This window comes from Cyprinus carpio, chromosome A19 (assembly GCF_018340385.1).
Source record: "Cyprinus carpio isolate SPL01 chromosome A19, ASM1834038v1, whole genome shotgun sequence".
Lineage (NCBI taxonomy): Eukaryota > Metazoa > Chordata > Actinopteri > Cypriniformes > Cyprinidae > Cyprinus > Cyprinus carpio.
Window position 1 is genome coordinate 9,186,989 of NC_056590.1, and position 19,160 is coordinate 9,206,148.

Sequence of the window (19,160 nt, forward strand, 5' to 3'; positions counted from 1 at the left end):
ATTATATTTTATATTATATAAAATGAAGACCTCTTAAGACCATTTTTGTTTTTTTTGTTTTTTTGCATTGTGACATTAATATTATTTTTAAGTACAGTTCTCGCCAAAACCCTTTATTACTGTAATGCACAAAAAATTTAATAAAAAAAATCTAATTTATATTACTGTTTTTAAATCATTACCATTAAAGGTGGATACTGATGTCAGGATGTTAGCATCTTTAATGTCTTAAAATAGGCTTACTTTTCGAAATGAATAATATGTTGGGACTTTGAATTTTTCTTGACAGTTTTCATGAAATTCATCCAAATGCATCATCTGAGTCAATGTAAACTTCAGTGTTGATGACCAAAGGGTCTTACCCATAGGACCAACTGGACCAGGCTCTCCTCTCTGTCCAGCGCCGTCCTCTCCCTTTTCACCTCTTGCACCTCGTTCACCTAAAAAAGAAAAAAAAATTGTGTGTGTGTGTGTGGGGGGGGGGTTGTAAAAGGTTAAACATTAAATCAAGTAACACTCAAAAATTAGCTTTGCGGTACCTTTAGGACCAACTGGACCTCTGGATCCTTCTGCTCCATTTTGTCCAGGTATTCCAGGCTCTCCAGGTGGACCTTGTCGGCCAGGAGGTCCATCTTTACCTGATGGACCAGGTGGACCGGGGCGGCCAACTGAGCTCTTGATATGCGCAGGCTGCATTTGAGCCATGAGGTAAGCTAACTTAGCTGTGAAAATAAACGGAAAGTTTAGGAAATATAAAAAGACACAGCAAAATAAGTCAAATACATGTTTGGCAAATGAATCTCACCATCCAACTGTTTGGCGAGTTCCTCTTGAATGAGCCGCCGCATTTGTTCCAGTGATGGCATCTCACCCTTAAAACACATCGAAATGACATCATGGTCTTTATAATATCATCAGTGTCACATACGTTCCATTAAAAATACTAAACGTGGACTCACTCGGAGACCTGGAAGACCTGGGTGTCCTGGAGAACCAGGTGGCCCAGCAGGACCCACTTCCCCTGGGGTTCCCGAAATGCCCATCATTCCTGTGTGACCCTTCCTGCCAGGAGGCCCAGGGTTACCAGGAATGCCTGGATCTCCCACAGGTCCTCTGTCTCCTTTTATTCCATTATGACCCTACAGAAACAAGCAACACAGTAAATTTTGCATGGAATCAAGAGGTACACATGTGAATGGATTGATGGATGGATACCTTTTCTCCCTTTTGTCCTCTGTCTCCTGGATTTCCTGACATGCCCTATAAAAAAAAAAAAAAAAAAAACATGTTATCTGAATAATTATGAAAACCGGTTCATATAGTAATAATGAATCATCACTCACTTGTTTGCCCTCTGGGCCAATCGGACCAGGCAGACCCTGAGGGGAAAACACAAGCATAATATAGACCTTCATATACACTTAGGACTGACTGTTTTCAGCTTCTATAGATTAGAAGGCTTGTTTGTACAAGGATAAAAGCTTTACTTTGCTTATAAAACTGAGATTGCCATCAGTCCCAAAGCAACATCTCCACTCACCGATGACCCTTTTGGACCTGGGAAGCCGGGTAATCCTGGACTCCCTGCTTCACCTTTGTGTCCTGGCTGACCCTGAAACATGGTAAAAGTGATAATTTACATTGATGAAATATAATGCTCTACATACACGCATACACATATATTTAACATTTTTATATATATATATTTAAATGTAATTTATTCCTGTGATGCCAAGCTGAATGTTCAGCATCATTACTCTTGTCTTTAGTGTCACATGATCCTTCAGAAATCATTCTAATATGCTGATTTGCTACTCAAAAAAAAAAAAAAAAAAAAAAAAATCTTATTATCGATGTTGGAAAATAATTGTACTGCTTAATATTTCTGCAGAAAACATAATACAATTTCTTTTCATGATTTCTGATGAATATGTATTTTAAATTTGTTAAAATGTAAGTCTTTACCACTTTTGATTAATTAAAAATAGTATAAATAAGTTAAAAATAATTAATTAATTAAATAAATCTGGAGAAAGGAAAATGATTTACACTACTTTTTTTTTAAACATTAGCGTACTGCTGGATTTATAAACTTTACAAGAAAACTATTTGAAAAAAAGTAGAATTGAGTTCTGCAGATTTTTAACACCATATTTTTACATTATTATTATTATTATTATTATTATTTTTTTTTTTTTTATATTAATTATTTCTTATTTTTATTTTTTTTTCTTTATTTGACATTCAAACTTTTCCCTCTGTGCCCCCCTAGAGATCCCTGGGCCCATGCTTTAATAGACACACAAGCAAGAGGTGCAAACATGGATGTAAATCTAGATCTCAGTTCATCAAACCTCATGGCTGCCCATACTGAAGTGCTACTATGCAACTTACAGGATTTCCCTGAGATCCAGGCTTGCCTGCTGATCCTGGTTCTCCATGCTGACCCTAAAATTACAAAAACACAGTGACACAACTCAGTAATCACACGGGTGCTGTTTTGTTTTGCGATTTAATTGGTTCATCAAAAGCCTCCTCACGGTTTCCCCTCGTGGTCCTCTCATGCCCTCTGGCCCCGGTGGTCCGGTGTTACCCTGGGTGAAACAAGTACACCAATTAAAACCCAACTCCAGCTGCTCAAAGCGGTCAGGTTTACAGTGACCTCTGCACAACACAGAATGTGTTTACTCACGTCTTTCCCTGGTGAACCCTCACGTCCAGGAACACCCTGTTTTCCATCTTCACCCTAATATGACATGACAGCATTTATTAAACAGAACCCATGAAGCGTCTGGATGATTTATGAAGCATATATTAGTACTGTAGTTCCCCATCTCTGAATACTGGATGTATGGGAATGAATTTTAATTGCCATCGATTAACCTTTGACCCTGGTGGTCCTGGTTCCCCTCTGTGACCTTTGAAACCCTGGAAAAGACAAAAATAAAGATGTGAACATTTCAGCCTATAGGTACAGGAATTAGATAATAAGGTAACACTTTAGATTAGGGAAAACAAATTCCTTATTAAGAGTTCTCCCCTCAATAAGAATATGGTCATACAGAATAAGGCATTAATATGTGCTTTATAAGTACTAATAAACAGCTAGGAATATGCATGGTAACAAGTAACCAATTAATAGTGTTCCCTAATCTAAACTGTCAACGATAATAATACCATGGTAAATTTTTGTGAGGTAAAACAGTCCTGACAGTCTAGTGTTATTTTTTTAAATCATCCAGAATCCACAGAACAAGAGGTCTTTTAATCATTTCAGAATAGTATCACTCACAGGCATTCCTCTGAGCCCATCTCTTCCTGGTGGTCCTGGCTCTCCCTGTTTACCCTGAGAAAGAAAAGAAAACAATCATTTTTTTTATGTTGTTTCTGTATATACAGAACTAAGTATTTTTAGGATGCTGGCATGCATGCAGAACATCAGACTCATACCGGCTCTCCTGTTTCTCCTGGTCTTCCATCCTTTCCAGTTTTACCCATCATACCCTTCAGCACAGAAAATGTGGTATCAGGTAGTAAGTAGGTAACAATATAGCATGATGGCATTATTAGACTTATGTGAAATTAAAGACTGTTGCCATGGCAGCTGATTTTTTAATTTTTTAATTATATTCAAATACATTTTAAATTATATTCAAATATATATGTAATAATATATCTCAATATTTACTGTGTTTTTGATCAAATAATGCAACCTTGGTGAGGATAAGAGACTTCTTACAAAAACATTTAACAAATCTTACTGTCCCCCAAACTTTTGAACTGTAGTGTATTTGTTCTAAAAAAATAAATAAATAAAAAAAAAGTCCAGACATTAAAAAATAAATAAATAAATAAAATGATGAAAGTATGCACCATTAGACCTGGTAGACCTGGTGGTCCCTGAATTCCCTGAAGCCCTTCTTTTCCCTGGTAAAACACATTCAGTTAACAATAACATGGGGGTCAGTCTTGCAATCCATCCAACTAATACACATTCAAATCAGAGATAAAAAATTAAAAATTTTAGCCTTGCCTTTTCTCCAGGAGCTCCAGGTGGTCCAATAGGTCCAGGGTTTCCATCATTACCCTACAGATACAGCAAAAATGTAAGGTTTTTAAGTATACCTATACAAGCTGAACGTGTTCTTTTATAAAAGTGGTATTTTAAAATACTCACAGGTTGACCCATAGCTCCCGCCGCTCCTGGATAACCAGGAGGTCCTGGGGGGCCCTGGGAAAATACAAATCAATGAGAGAAAGCTGTAGCATAACGATAAATAATCATGGTATGTCAAATTTAAAATTTATCATATGTATATTCAGCCTATTTATGATGAGAATGGTATGCTGACAGTACCTTTTCACCTTTATCTCCAGGTGCTCCTGCAGGACCTCTGTCACCTTTGACCCCCTGCAATGGAACCAAATATAAACAGTGATTAAACACAAAAAAAAACTTCTTAAGCGGACAGTATACAGGTCATGTAGTGATGCAATGCTGTCGGATGACATGCATTTGACACATACATTGCTAGTGAACCTATTATTGTCATCAGTGAGACAAGGGTCTTTAAAAGTCTGTAGGTAGACTTGAAGAATACAGATTTGTAATATGTGTGTATATCTTCTAGATTCTAACCTTGGCTCCTTCAGCACCAGGTGGTCCTGCAGGCCCTGTTGGTCCTGGAGGACCCTGCCAAAGCCACCAGATATTTAATATTCCATTCATTAAACTCACGTTAGTTTCCAATTCCATTTAGTTTAAAGATGAAAGTGAGAGTTTGATTTTCGAATCATGCTCTCTCACCACATATCCATCCTCTCCGTTTTTCCCAGGTGGTCCAGTAAGACCTTTTTCACCTGGAGGTCCTGGCATACCCGGTTGTCCAGCTGGTCCAGGGGGGCAATCTGAGCAAATGTCCTGGAAAAGAAAGAAAGGCAAAGTTGGTGGTAGGTTGGTTGGATGTATGGATGGTTAGTTGGTTGGTTGGTTGGATGTATGGATGGAGGTTTGAATTGTTGAATGGATAATGGGTGGATGGAAGAATTGATGATTGTGTGAGTGAATGGATGGAAGAATGGATGGATGGATGGGTGGATGGGTGGATGGTGGGCAGTTTAGAAAGACAAGTAGATGAATGGCTAGAGAGAAAGTTGAATGGTTAGATGGGAAGGTTGGTTGGTTGGATATGGGTGGATGAGATAGATAGATAATGGTTGGATATATGGATGGATGGATGGAGGGTTGGTTGGTTGGTTGGTTGGATGTATGGATGGAGGTTTGGATTGTTGAATGGATGATGGGTGGATGGAAGAATGGATGATTGTGTGAGTGAATGGATGGAAGAATGTTGAATGAATGGATGGATGGATGGATGGATGGATGGATGGATGGATGGATGGATGGATGGATGGATGGATGGAAGAATGGGTGGTTTGATGGAAGGTTGGTTGGTTGGATATATGGATGGATGGATGGAGGGTTGGTTGGTTGGTTGGTTGGATGTATGGATGGATGGAAGAATGGATGATTGTGTGAGTGAATGGATGGATGGATGGATGAATGGGTGGATGCATGGATGGAAGAATGGATAGTTTGATGGAAGGTTGGTTGGTTGGATATATGGATGGATGGGTGGATGCATGGATGGAAGAATGGCTGGTTGGATGGTTGGATAGAGGAAGTGATGGTTGGTTGGTTGGTTGGTTGTATGATGGATAGAGGGTTGGGTGTAGGTTTGAATTGTTGGATGGATGGATGGATGGATGGATGGATGGTTTGATGACTGGACGGATGGATGGCTGTTACCTTCAGGTTCAGATCAGAAATGTCTGCAGCTTTTCCCTAAAAAAAAAACAAAAAAACAAATATCCATAAAAAACTATTCATAATCCATGCATTTATGATCCATCATCAGCAGGTGAATATTAATAGTGTCAGCTGACTTGATGAATCCATATTTAAATGACGAACAGATATCACTCACTGGTTCTCCAGGGGTGCCCTTCTCTCCAGGTCTTCCTGGTAAACCCTGAAGGTAGATACACACACACACACACACACACACACACACACACACACACACACACACACACACACACACACACACACACACACACACACACACACACACACACACACAGAGACACACATATATGAGCCATGACTGCTACTGATGATCCCCACCACAGGGAAAAACATTCAAACCTTCTTAGACACAAACTGACACTGAATCCAGAGATGATTTAACTGTGATCCACAGAAGTGCAGTAAAAAAAAACTGTTTCTGCAGTGCAGTGAAACTGGATCACAACTGGAGATTGAAAAGTAAAGCTCCTCATTGTCATTGCTCAGGTAAATTACTGTATAATTAGTGCTAAGGTGTTTTTTGCATGTTGCTAGAGTGTTCCCTAGTACTAGAACAAATTCCTAACTATTAATAAGCAATATTAATAATAATGCTTGTATAAGCGAGCATTGCTAACTTTAGTTAAATCGTCAAAATCTGTCAAATGGACCAATTATGGTGACACATCTTGTTCATTTTATCCAATAAAATGTTCTCTAGAATGAAAATAAAAACTCTCCCTGAATTATAAATACAAACTTCCACAAGCTGACTAGCATTAGCATACAGCTAATTACAGGCTGACAGTGTGTCCTTGGTTGTGTGCTGTGCAGTTTTGCAAACTCCTTCAAAAGGACTGATACAAAACAAAACAACATGATGTACAATGTCTGTAATTCTCTTATCCCTTCACTACTATGAATGGTGTAGCATATCATTTGATCTCAGGGACTACAGATGAAATTTAGTATTTAGCTAATACTGTTAAAATACAGTATTGTGAGCTGTCCTGGTATAATCAATCAACTAAATAAACCTTACATTGTGCCCCGGGGGTCCCTGTGGTCCGCTCACTCCTGGAGGTCCTCCCAAACCCTGAATATCAAGCATGACATGTCACTTAATTGTGTTCTGTGAGTGTCTGTCTCATTTGAAAGTGATATAAATTTGAACAGATTGTTTACCGCTGGTCCTGGTGGCCCTGCAGGCCCGGGAGGCCCCTGAGAGAGACATAATATCAATTAGCTGTGAGATAAAGAAATGTGCATCTGTGTTTGTCTTCAGATCTATAAGAAAAAAAGACACTAAATAGGGTCTGAAATACTGTAAATGGAAAAGTTGCATATGCGTTCACATAACAGTATGCATGTTTTTATATGCATGTGCTTGTAAATATGCACGTTTGTCTGTGCATATGCCATCTGTTTGCTTTAACTTGACCGGTTGCACTGGTTTAAATCCCTTCCAAATTCACAGCAAATTTTAAAAAAGGTCAGTTTTCGGCCATATGGTAATTTTGGAGTCACTTGACTAATGCTAATGAGACAATGACTGCGTTTTGCATTGCAATGGAAGGATGAGCATGTAAACAGCCACATGACTGAGTTATGTGTGTGTGTGTGTGTGTGTGTGTGTGGGTGTTTCCATACCTCGGGTCCAGTGGTTCCCTCTCCTGGTGGTCCTCTGTTTCCTGGCATCCCTTGCATTCCTTGTGGACCAGGCAAACCCTGAAACACAAAATAAAAAGGGATAAACATGGAAAAATAAACAGCCTTCCCCTTCTAATTTAAAGATGATAGCTCTGTGTGTTGCTGTATAAGATATATATTGTTCACTCTTTTTTTCAATATTGAGTCTAATTTACATATTTATTGTAATATATATATATATATATATATATATATATATAATATATATATATATATATATATATATATATATGAAACAAACTGTATCTTTCCTAAAATGGATCTCAGTATTGAAAAAGCTCTCTCTGTCTATCTACAGTATCTATGTTACTGAGGTCAGCAAAAAAATAAATAAATTAAAAAATTAAATGTTCCTGAAGTCTCTTATGTCTCTCAGGAAGGCAATTTTTGGATAAAAAAAAATACAATAAAACAGTAATATATAATAATATATTTTAAAATGTAATTTATTCCTATGATGACTAAGCTGAATTTTCAGAAGCCATTAGTCCAGTCTTCAGTGTCACATAATCCTTCAGAAATCATTCTAGTACTCTAGTTCTTATTATCATCAATATTGAAAACAATTGTGCGGCTTAATGTTTCTGTGGAAACTGACACTTTTTTTTTTTTTGGATTCAGGATTCTTTGATGAGAAGAATGTTTAAAATAACTATTTTATTTAAATAGAACAATATTAAAAACTAAAATCTTTTGTAACATTATAGATATTTGTACTGTCATTTTTGATCAATTTAATGCATCCTTGTTGGATACAATTTATTTCTTGAAAAATTTTTTAACTGCCCCTAGACAGTTGAAGAGGAGTGTGTATCCAGTATTTATTAAGTCAAACTTACAGTATATAGCACTGATTGCTAAATTACAGCCGCAAAATGCATATCTGGTACTTTTTCCTGAGAAAAACTTATCTTGATCTCTGAAAGTTCACTAAAATCATCACATAAATGAAATGCAGTGATACAGCTTTTGCCCCTGGGGAACACACACCTGCTCATGATAAAAAAACAAAAAACAAAAAGACCTTTCATGCTGATGGAAGACAAAATGAAGTCTGATTCTTTCTTTTAACAAGGAAAAAAAAAAAAAAGGTGTGAAAGAAGTCTCATTACCTTCAGTCCGGGAGGTCCTGGTGGACCTGAAGCTCCAGTATCACCCTGTAATTAAAGTAAACAGATTACTGCTGCACTGCTAGTTCCTCTATTTAACTCTCAATCTTTTATTCATCCTTTCACTTTCCCTCTCACAAAATAATATACAGTTTATTTTTTATGAATAGTTATTTTATTCCAGGTCATCTAAAGTTATATGACAGCTTTGTGAGACAAACAGAATAAAATTCACTGAAAATCACAAATGATGTTTGTTTTGGTATCAGTGATTTGGCAGACAAAACTTAAATTTTCATTAATTGTATTATTATGCACGTGTTAATGTGCCTATATCTCTGTTGGAGAGATTGTGGATGTGTGGCATCTGTAGCTATAAAACAACCCCAGTTCCTTCAACACCTGCAGCCGCGGTCCAGCTGACTCATTAGTTTAAATGTGCGGTAGTTTTATTCCACACGTTTCAGTGCTTTTAACCACAATTAGCAAATATAAATGGAAAAAGGTTAGCATAAACAACTTTCCGATTCTCTAGAGGACTAGACGTAAACACAAAGCTTATTAAACACAATTTTACACGCTCATTGCGGGAAACTGTAAAACAAGAATGAAACAAACTGCATGCTCTTTTTTTCTAAACTTAATTGTCTAGTAGTTTTGAGAATCCACATGGAACATCTGTAACAAATTTTAGCAAAATAACACGGTTTAATAATATAATCATTGTTATCAAACTGATGAAAACAATACCTTTGGTCCCTCTTTGCCTTTTCCTGGCAAACCGATTTCTCCTCTTAAACCAGGCTCACCGGTTGGACCAGGGGGTCCGGAAGGTCCATCTTTACCAGCATCTCCCTAGTGAGATATAAATAGACATAAAGACACAGATTTTTAAAGAACCTACATGGTCCTACAAAAAAAAAAATCTGATTCAGACAGGGTGAATTATGATTACGGTTCATAATTACATAATTGCATTGAGTAATTCATAGATGCTTGGTGCAAAATAATACAACTTCAACAAAATGGCCACTTCAAAGGTAGACTTGCCAGTTTCTTTTAGTTTTCCTTTTTAATATATATATAGGCGGTTTATTTCATTTGTTAATTTTCATACCTTCTCTCCTCTCTGTCCAGCGATCCCAGGTGGACCAATGCTGCCTGGAATACCCTGAAAAACACAAACAAGATATCTACACTTGCAAAAAAAATACTTCCATTACTACTTGACTTTTAAAAGATCTAATTACAAAATAAGAAGATTAGAAGAAAAAACGTCATGCACCAGTTTAAATGACTATATTTACAGTTGAAACAAACTGTATCTTTCCTAAAATGGATCTTGTATTTTGGATGTCAAAAAGCAGGATTTTTTTTTAAGAATGTACCACATTGCCTGGCAGCCCCCGGGGCCCCTGAGGACCCATCAATCCAGGTGGACCCTAAAAAGAGTGAAGAGTATGAGAGTGAAAAGTTCTGAAATCAATCAAAACATCATATGTGGTAAGAAGACAAACTTACTGGGTCTCCGTTTCTCCCTGCCTCTCCTTTTTCTCCAGCATCCCCCTTAGGGCCCTGTCCACACAAACAAGAGAAAGACATCAGACAGTCGTGTGTGGAATACAGAAGGAACATCTCAATTACTCTAAACATCATTGACTTTCTCACAGATATGAGTGTAATATGAAGGTATAGGATTAACAATGATCGTCATATTCAGTAGACTGTCTCATGTGAATGAATGCAAGTCAGGTGTATTGTAAAACAGCAGGTTAAGATGGTGTTTCTGGTTTACCGCAGGTCCCGCTTGTCCTCTGAATCCCTGCTCTCCGGGAAGTCCTCTTTGACCCTGGAAATATCAGAGAATGGGAAGGTAATCAGATTGATTTTAGTAACAGGTAACCACTCTGAAAATATGCTATCATACCTAAAATGCATTCAAAGTGTGTAATGTTTTATTCAAAAGAATAGCACACCCAAAAAGAAAATAAAATTAAATTCTGTTGTCATTTACTCATTTTCATGTCATTCCAAAAAGAATATATTTACTATACTACTTCCATACTATGGAAGCAAATGGGACCTGAAACAGTTTTGTACATTCATCAAAATATTTTCTTTTGTGTTTCATACAGGTTTGGAAAGACATGAGGGGGAGTAAATGACAGAATTTTAATTTCTGGGTGAACTAACCCTTTCATGTCTGTCTTTTTTTTTTTTTTTTTTTTTTTTTTTTTTGTCTGTCTATGTTAAAACACTTTCTTGTTCATACAGTCATAGTGACTTTGTAATTTCCTTTCACAAACTTTACACTGCTCTCCAGAAATGAAACCTGGCTCTCTTTAAAGACGTCATCGGGGCAGTTTCTCTAGCAGAAATGAAGGATGCAAGAACCTGCGAGAACTACAGTAATTCAAGAGAGATTTCTCATTTCACACTAATAGATCCAGGTGAGAGCAGATACATCATCGTAACATGCTTGTCTGTGTTTGTGTAAATGATGCATCGGTTGATGTCTGAACTGTTTTAGTAAATGAGTGCATGAAAGAGAAATCTTATTATTATTGTTGTTGTTCAATGTGTTTAATAATAAAATATAATATAAAACAATATACCACATAAAATAATGTAATTTAATATAAATTATCTTGAGCAGAATCCCTAGAAAATGTATAGAGTGGGAATGCCGAAGATGGGCAGGTCATGATGTCAGTGTATAGGAAATGAACTCCTGAATTATTAATTAGCCCACATTAGTCAAGTGATTAAATATGGAAAAAAGCTAATTTTGGATATGTCAACAATTTAGCATCAGTAAATTATTATTATTATTTTTAACAGCTACAGTAAATATGTAAATAACACATTGCTTGGACATTTTTCTGTATTAATGAAACTGCACTGATCTGTGGACAGATGATTTTTAATAGCTTGGGGCAAAAAGGCACCTTCACCGGAAAAAATTTCCAATAGCGAAATGGTGGATTTAATGTGAGCCAGCAGATGTACATAATATCAACTGATGTGCTGTGACGCCCCTGACCTTCAGGTTTATTTATATTCCCTTATGCAGCACTAAATCCCTTAATATCTAATGACAGCTAATGCGTAAAACACTTCAAGTGGCTGTTCTCACTAAGAAATGAAATGCACATATTTTGCTGTTTCTTTTCAGGTGGATTTGCCTCGTGATTCTTCAAACTGACAGCAGACTTCATTATGTCTGCATTACGAATGCACTAGTGACAGTAACATGATGCTATAAATGAAATCATTTTCAGAGGCACAAGAGACTAGTAATTCAACCAATCTTGACTCTCTTCTGCCCTCTTGTGATGGGTTGTACAAACTGCAAGGATTTCTTAATTACACATAAAATTCATTCGTAAGTGTCAGAAACAATAAAAGCTCACCATCTCGCCTGGTTTTCCTTGATCTCCTTTCTCGCCCTTCTCTCCCGGATTACCCTAAAGATTAAAAAAAAAAACTGTAAATCTACATGAATATACAGTAAATGCACATACACTTAAAAAAATGAATGCATTAAATAACAATATCAAACCAAGTGCCATTTAGTTTCAATAAACATGGCACAACCACACTTTAAGAAAAATGTGTAAGATGATTATGTTAATAGATACACTCAACAGATTATTCTCAAAATATGCTATTTTAAAATACAATGTATTATGCAAAAAAAATATATATATATTACTCAAAATCAAGGCAAAACTGATGGCTTACCGGTTCACCAGGTTCAGGAATCACATTGGCCACCTAAAGAGAATGAAAACACATCACTTTGAAATAATACTGTAATACAATACTGTAAATTAAAAGCCACTTTCATCAATAAACAGAGCTTCAGCTGAATCAATACATGATTAAATATGAAAAAAAAGGATCAGATGTATTACTTACATCAGATATCAGATATCATTACTTAAATCACCGATAACTGTATATTCACATCGATATATATGTGACCCTGGAGCACAAAACCAGTCTTAAGTCGCTGGGGTATATTTGTAGCAATAGCCAAAAATACATTGTATGGGTCAAAATTATCAATTTTTCTTTTGTGCCAAAAATCATGAGGATATTAAGTAAAGATCATGTTCCATGAAGATATTTTGTAAATTTCCTACCGTAAATATATAAAAACTTCATTTTTGATTAGTAATATGCATTGCTTTAAAGGAGATTTTCTCAGTATTTTGATTTTTTTGCACCCTCAGATTCCAGATTTTCTAATAGTTGTATCTTGGCCAAATATTGTCCTATCCTAACAAACCATACATCAATGGAAAGCTTATTTAATCAACTTTCATGTAAAGTATAAATCTAAATTTCAAAAAATTGACACACATTTGTATACAGTACATATCAATTATCATCTGTACTCACATTGCCTGGGACCCCGGCTGGACCCCTGGGGCCAGTCTCACCCTGTATGAATGAAAAACAGTAACAGAGAGGTTATATCCGTATCCTGTCAGCATGTTAATTATCTCATTAACGACCTCATGCCCTCAGGAAACCATCGCTGACAGTTTAATCCTGAATGTGTGAAACCTACAGCAACTCATGGTCAAAAATGGCCTCTTTAAGCCTTCTTTACTGTATTATGTTATAGTAAAGTTTGTTTTTTTTAAATCATGAAAACTTTTTCTTGTCTTTCACCTTGTCTCCTTTCTCTCCTTTCGAGCCAGCAAATCCATCTTTTCCTCTTTCTCCCTACGAGAGATGGAGGGATGAAATCTGACAAAAAAAGTCTCAAACAAAACTACATACCAATTATGCATAAATTGACATTAATAAGATTGAAAATGTCTCATGCAGAACATGATTTCTTGTATTTTTCTCACAATCTTTGCAGTGAAATGTTGGCTGAACATGTTTTTGAGAAGCACCCAAGTGAATAGATGATGGTTCTCACAGTAGGAGTGTTTTTTTCTACTGAAGAGACTGATATTTTCACAAATCAATGTCTATTGATTGTGTTAATCAATAAAACGTCTGATTTTGACTTGAAAACAGCATATAATTATGTCCATATAGTTCTGTCTTACTTGGCCTCCTCTCTCTCCTTTGGGTCCTATTGTGCCGACCTCTCCAGGCAAACCAGACACTCCCTGAGACAGAACAAGACACAAAGAGAAAGACAGTTGTGTCATGTGTCCTTCTATCAAGGCTCTGTCAAGGTTGTTTTAAGTTTTACTTCCCGCACCCGTTCACCAGGAGGTCCTCGTGGTCCTGGAGGGCCTTCATCTCCCTGAGAGAGAGAAACTGGCATTGGTGATGAGGTAAAAAAAAATGGATTTCCAACCCAGATCTTAAAGCACTAGTCACTCTTTACCTTAGGTCCTGGTTTACCAGGGAAGCCGTCCTGTCCGGGTTCTCCTCTTTGCCCCTAAACGGAAATACAAAATAATTAAAAACAGACTGCAGTGCAGCAAAAACACAAATGAAAAGGTCAAAAAGCAGATCTGGCGTTTATATGGGTTTATAAATGGTGAAGTTCTGCCTCCACAGAACTGAGTTCACATTTTGCCTCATTAAAACAGCTCTAACCTTCTCGCCGTCGTTTCCAGGGAAACCATCTAATCCATCTTTTCCTGGCAGGCCCTGAAAAATAATTACAGTTAAAATCATTGTTTCAAGTTTTTTTTGCACTAAAAATGAGTGTTGAGTTAATAGGGCAACAGGTCATTAAAGTGTGTGGACAGTATTTTTGAGTCAGAAGGACTCACCGGTTTTCCTGCTTCTCCTGGTTTTCCTGAGAAGCCGATTTCACCAGGTAATCCCTATGTGAACAAACAGATGAATTTAATATCATCTGCTACTGTTATGTGGCTCTAGTTCAGTTCGTAAATGAAAACAAATGAAAACAGTATTATTTTGTTGCATGTAAACTTACTGGAGGTCCTGTTTGTCCAGGGCTCCCAGGAGGCCCAGAAGGCCCCTGAGGACCCTAAAAATAAAACACAGAAATAAAACTTGAAATGTTGAAATTAATAGTTATCTGCAATCAATGCATTCACAATTTATTTTGCTAAAATGTACAAATATTATGTTATATATTATGTATACAAATATATACATTATATTATTTGATCACTGCATGTGTTTAGCTCTTTAATCTGACGGATGCTTATTCCTCTGGTAACCACTAGAGCTCTCTGTTACTTTAAAAAGACTTCAGACTTTTTCATTAAGATAATAATGCTGAGAATGCCAAATAGTCCTAATATTCATACTGTTTTTTTTTTTTTTTTTGCATAGCATACTAAGTTTCCATATGCATGAAATACATAAATGACATACTAAATACATAAATGACATACTGAAATACAGTATATGGTAAGCAGTGTGTTAGTATTATATTCCAAACATAAAACCACACTTGACAGGAAAAAATAAAAGGCAAAGAGCTCGACTCAGGCTAAGAATGAATGTTCTGGTGGTTCTTACAGGTGGTCCTGGAAGACCATCAACTCCCGGCAATCCTGCATCACCTTTTCTACCCTGGAGAAACAGAGAAGACGATGTCTCATGAGTCTGTGCTAGGTAAAAGCTAAATAAAGGAGATAAGGAATAAGGAGTTATTTCATTAAAAAAAAAAAAAGTGTAATAAAAAATAATAAATAAATAATAATAATACAGTCCTTGAAATAAATAAAAAGATAATAAGGAATGTGGAGTAAGAAGATATTTTATAAAATTAAATGTAAAATAAAATATTATAATTATAATAATAATAATAATAATAATAATAATAATAATAATAATAATAATAATAACAAATTTCAGCTTTTTTAATCACTTGGTCTGACTGATAAGATAATATCAAACTTTTTTCCAATTCAAACTATACTTTTAATTTATCAATTTTTTTAACTATAGGGTTTTCCCCCCTCAAGCAAATTTCAGTTAATCAATCAAAATGTCCATATTAATAATAGACAAAAATGAAATCCATGTGAGAGGTCAGGTAGAGTTTATAATGTCTATAATGACTGTGAATGAAACCTTCCATCCATCAGAGACACATATAAGGGACTGCACTGCCCTCTGCTGGACAAACAGGAAATCACACTTATGGCAATTTTGTTTCGTTCTATAGTGAACAGAAATTAGAAATATGTAAAGTAAACAACAATATGTTAGATGCTATGAGCAAAGATTCCTTTCCTGTGTTGATATATTTCCAACAGAAACAGGAGGAGCCCGACATATGGAAGGGCTTTATTTTTTTTTTTTTTTTTTTTTTTTAGTTATTACAGCGATAAGAGCTTAAATCAGAGAGAAGACAGAGAGACACTTTTTAGTGCCTCACTCAGGGCTTCCTAGTGTTCTGCAGTTGTGTGTCATTCTCAAGCGCCACCCGCTGCGTTTCTGAGCTGAGCGCAAGATCAGTTAGATTCCCTCTTTAAGAGCTCCTGACAGTGTTTCCCGCTGGGACAGAGAGAACACGGGCTACATTCAGAACACCTGCAACCCTGCTGAGCTACAACACTGAGACCCAGGCACTGTGGGAACTTAAGGACAAAAAGTCATTAAAAAAAGTAGTTAATATGACTCATGCATACAATAGCGTTGTGTGAGGATCAGACTGGTTTACTGGTCTTAGCTGGACTGATAGCTGGTTTTAGAAGGGTTTGGGGCAGTAGTACAGCTGAGACCAGCTTGGCCACACTGGGAGACCAACCAGATTTGGGTGCTTCAAGCTATATTTATAAGCTAGTTTAGTTTAGTTGAATAAGTTATCCAAATACCATTATTATTTTTGGCAAGAAACAATGTTTTCAAGTATTCTAAGAACATTTTAATGATGCTGTCATCTCATCAGTTCGAGGGCATCTGAGAGCATCAGGCCATTCGAACATCTCCTGTCTCTCTTCCTAATGAGCTCCTCGCTTTAATCTGACCCCGCAGAGCACTCAAAATCACCAGAACATGCACTGAGATCCGCGCTTTCCAGCCAGTCTCTATGGTTACCAAAGAGCATGTTCTAGAACATCTTATATATCCATTAAATGCAGCCGAGATGGACTGCTACAATAAAATACAAATGTCCTACCCTTTGTCCATTCTCACCCGGCACACCGGGCAAACCTTCAGGTCCAGGTGGGCCCTGAACAGAAACAGCATAAACAATAGGCTAATTAAAAACAGTGAAGTACACAACAAAAGCAGACAGAGCAAAACTATGCTTCTTTTTTCACAAACAGACCACAAATGTGATATTCATGATGTACAGTTACTCCAAAAAAATATCTGGACACTTGAGTCCCATTAAAAAAGTCTAAATGTTTGAATTTAACTTTATTGTCCATTCTGTTTATCATGTGCTATGTAAATCTAAAAGTACATCCACATAAGTGCTTACACATTGACACAAACACATAATAGAACAAAATGACTCTAATTACCTCATTCCTCGACACATTTCCAACCTATTAAAATAGCGCCATGATGCCATTGCAAACCATTTACTTAAACTGATTTAATTAAAAATTTGCGGTTTAAAATAATCACTGTGCCACTGTGCCCAGATGGGAGGAATAGATCAGGAGATCTTTTCTCAGAACTAACTTCACTTTTCTTCTTTAATAATATGCATCTTTATGACAATACAACTTGTTTGAAAGAGCATTAAATGTATCTTACAGGAGGTCCAGGGGGGCCGTCCGGTCCTGGGGGTCCTCGTTCACCAGGGATACCCTGAAAACACGAACACACACCCAGTTATGAGTACGATCAACAGAAGCCAGGGTCAAGACTTATCTTCTCAACACTTACAGTCGCCCCCTTCAATCCTGCTAGCTGAACCTGAGGAAAAACACAGATGAAGCAATGAGCATCTCAATACTCTTTTACAGTGTGATTAATTCAGTTAACGAATCAAACGTCTTACTGCATCGCCAGGTAATCCAGCAGGACCTCGTTCACCCTATCAACAAACACAGCATTTATTAATCAGCTTTTGACAGGATTTATTAAAATAGCACAGTGATTTAATATTCTAAATGGAGTTAAACTGAAGTGGAATTGTCAAAGGTGTGCGGGACGGCGAGTGAGAGATTAAATGATACAGCCTTGGCAGAATTTTTGAATAGGCGTCTTTATGGATGAGTGTTAGGCATATGATACAAAACTATAATTTTCCAAGAAAGATATTTGTGTTTTGAGGGTTTTATGGGAAATAAGGAAGAGTCAAATATAGCTAGAGTCAATTATCTAAGAAGGAAACATTCTACAAAACACCTTCATATGGGTCTGGAACAAACTGAAGGTGAATAAAAAACTTGCCCAGATCTTCCAAGCAATGAGTGTCTCAAAAAAGTGTCTCTTTACCTTTTCTCCTTTGACTCCACTTGCACCAGGAGCACCAATCAGCCCCCTAGGGCCCTGGTTTTAGAGAAAATGGGAGAAAGAGAGGTCATTTAGGTAAAATGTATACTTACTTGACCTAAGCAAAACATGACACAGGCACACATGAAAATCTTCTTCATCCAGTGTACTGTACATGCATGCTGCGCAAAATGGTATATGACAAATGCTAAACATTATAAAACGCTCAGAATACTTACTTCTTGTCCTGGAAGACCTGGTTTCCCTGAGAACCCGTCTAAACCTGGTTCACCCTAAACACCATTTGAAAGGGAGACGTCATCGAATGGACAATTGGTGTAATAAAAAAATTTGGGGTCAGTAAGATTTTTTCAAAGAAATTCATATTTTTATACTGCAAGGATGCATTAAATGGATGAAATGTGACATTAACACACACACACACACACACAAAATGAAGCAGCACAACTGTTTTCAACATTGATAATACTAAGAAATGTTTGTTGAGCAGCAAATGAGTATATTAAAATTATTTCTGAAGGATCATGTGACAGTGAAGACTGGAGTAATGATGCTGAAAATTCAGCTTTACATAACAGGAATAATTACATTTTAACTTGTAATGATATTTCACAATATTATTGTTTTTACTGTAATTTTGATCAAATAAATGCAGCCTTGGTGAGCATAAGAAAATTATGTTAAAAACATTTTAAAATCTTACTGTCGCCAAACTTATTAAATAGTAAATAATATTTAATAAATGTATTCTGCTTCCAATTTTGCAATGATAACTTCATGAAAGTCATCTTGATAAACAACTATTATAGTACAAAATATTTACAATTTGCTCTGTACATTTATTGTTCTGTATTTATGAGCATAATTAATTCTGATTTCAATAGTATGTCACATCCAAAGTCCCTATTTTTATTCCCATTTTCTAATTTTATGTTCCATAAACAGCATACAGGTTGGGAATGACATCATCATTTTTTGTTTGAACTACTCCTTTAACTTTAAATTATGTATGTTTGTCTAGACAGGTGCTTTGATTTTAATACAGAAAACAGCAGCAGGAAACGGACTGATGGGATGGAAATGTGACTGTAATATAATAAAAACGTGCAATATCC

At 36.4% G+C, this 19,160-nt stretch overlaps 1 protein-coding gene across 2 annotated transcripts in view; it reads right to left on the reverse strand.

The window, feature by feature from the left end:
- The window catches only part of LOC109112441 (collagen alpha-1(XXII) chain-like), a 50,284-nt gene that overhangs the window by 4,693 nt on the left and 26,431 nt on the right, over window positions 1-19,160 (reverse strand). For both annotated transcript variants that reach the window (XM_042776261.1, XM_042776260.1), the window contains 47 exons: window positions 18,264-18,317; window positions 18,028-18,081; window positions 17,588-17,623; window positions 17,473-17,502; window positions 17,341-17,394; window positions 16,751-16,804; window positions 15,142-15,195; window positions 14,588-14,641; window positions 14,421-14,474; window positions 14,242-14,295; window positions 14,027-14,080; window positions 13,898-13,942; window positions 13,740-13,802; window positions 13,351-13,404; window positions 13,075-13,116; window positions 12,412-12,444; window positions 12,081-12,134; window positions 10,463-10,516; window positions 10,189-10,242; window positions 10,056-10,109; window positions 9,785-9,838; window positions 9,418-9,522; window positions 8,671-8,715; window positions 7,499-7,576; window positions 7,034-7,069; window positions 6,891-6,944; window positions 5,988-6,032; window positions 5,810-5,845; window positions 4,808-4,921; window positions 4,640-4,693; window positions 4,358-4,411; window positions 4,178-4,231; window positions 4,034-4,087; window positions 3,874-3,927; window positions 3,451-3,504; window positions 3,293-3,346; window positions 2,884-2,928; window positions 2,693-2,746; window positions 2,541-2,594; window positions 2,395-2,448; window positions 1,541-1,612; window positions 1,344-1,379; window positions 1,216-1,260; window positions 960-1,139; window positions 806-872; window positions 540-722; window positions 363-440 (listed from right to left, as the gene is read on the reverse strand). In XM_042776261.1, the coding sequence (XP_042632195.1) occupies window positions 363-440; window positions 540-722; window positions 806-872; window positions 960-1,139; window positions 1,216-1,260; window positions 1,344-1,379; window positions 1,541-1,612; window positions 2,395-2,448; window positions 2,541-2,594; window positions 2,693-2,746; window positions 2,884-2,928; window positions 3,293-3,346; window positions 3,451-3,504; window positions 3,874-3,927; window positions 4,034-4,087; window positions 4,178-4,231; window positions 4,358-4,411; window positions 4,640-4,693; window positions 4,808-4,921; window positions 5,810-5,845; window positions 5,988-6,032; window positions 6,891-6,944; window positions 7,034-7,069; window positions 7,499-7,576; window positions 8,671-8,715; window positions 9,418-9,522; window positions 9,785-9,838; window positions 10,056-10,109; window positions 10,189-10,242; window positions 10,463-10,516; window positions 12,081-12,134; window positions 12,412-12,444; window positions 13,075-13,116; window positions 13,351-13,404; window positions 13,740-13,802; window positions 13,898-13,942; window positions 14,027-14,080; window positions 14,242-14,295; window positions 14,421-14,474; window positions 14,588-14,641; window positions 15,142-15,195; window positions 16,751-16,804; window positions 17,341-17,394; window positions 17,473-17,502; window positions 17,588-17,623; window positions 18,028-18,081; window positions 18,264-18,317 (2,818 nt within the window). The remainder of the gene's footprint in view (window positions 1-362; window positions 441-539; window positions 723-805; window positions 873-959; window positions 1,140-1,215; window positions 1,261-1,343; window positions 1,380-1,540; window positions 1,613-2,394; window positions 2,449-2,540; window positions 2,595-2,692; window positions 2,747-2,883; window positions 2,929-3,292; window positions 3,347-3,450; window positions 3,505-3,873; window positions 3,928-4,033; window positions 4,088-4,177; window positions 4,232-4,357; window positions 4,412-4,639; window positions 4,694-4,807; window positions 4,922-5,809; window positions 5,846-5,987; window positions 6,033-6,890; window positions 6,945-7,033; window positions 7,070-7,498; window positions 7,577-8,670; window positions 8,716-9,417; window positions 9,523-9,784; window positions 9,839-10,055; window positions 10,110-10,188; window positions 10,243-10,462; window positions 10,517-12,080; window positions 12,135-12,411; window positions 12,445-13,074; window positions 13,117-13,350; window positions 13,405-13,739; window positions 13,803-13,897; window positions 13,943-14,026; window positions 14,081-14,241; window positions 14,296-14,420; window positions 14,475-14,587; window positions 14,642-15,141; window positions 15,196-16,750; window positions 16,805-17,340; window positions 17,395-17,472; window positions 17,503-17,587; window positions 17,624-18,027; window positions 18,082-18,263; window positions 18,318-19,160) is intronic.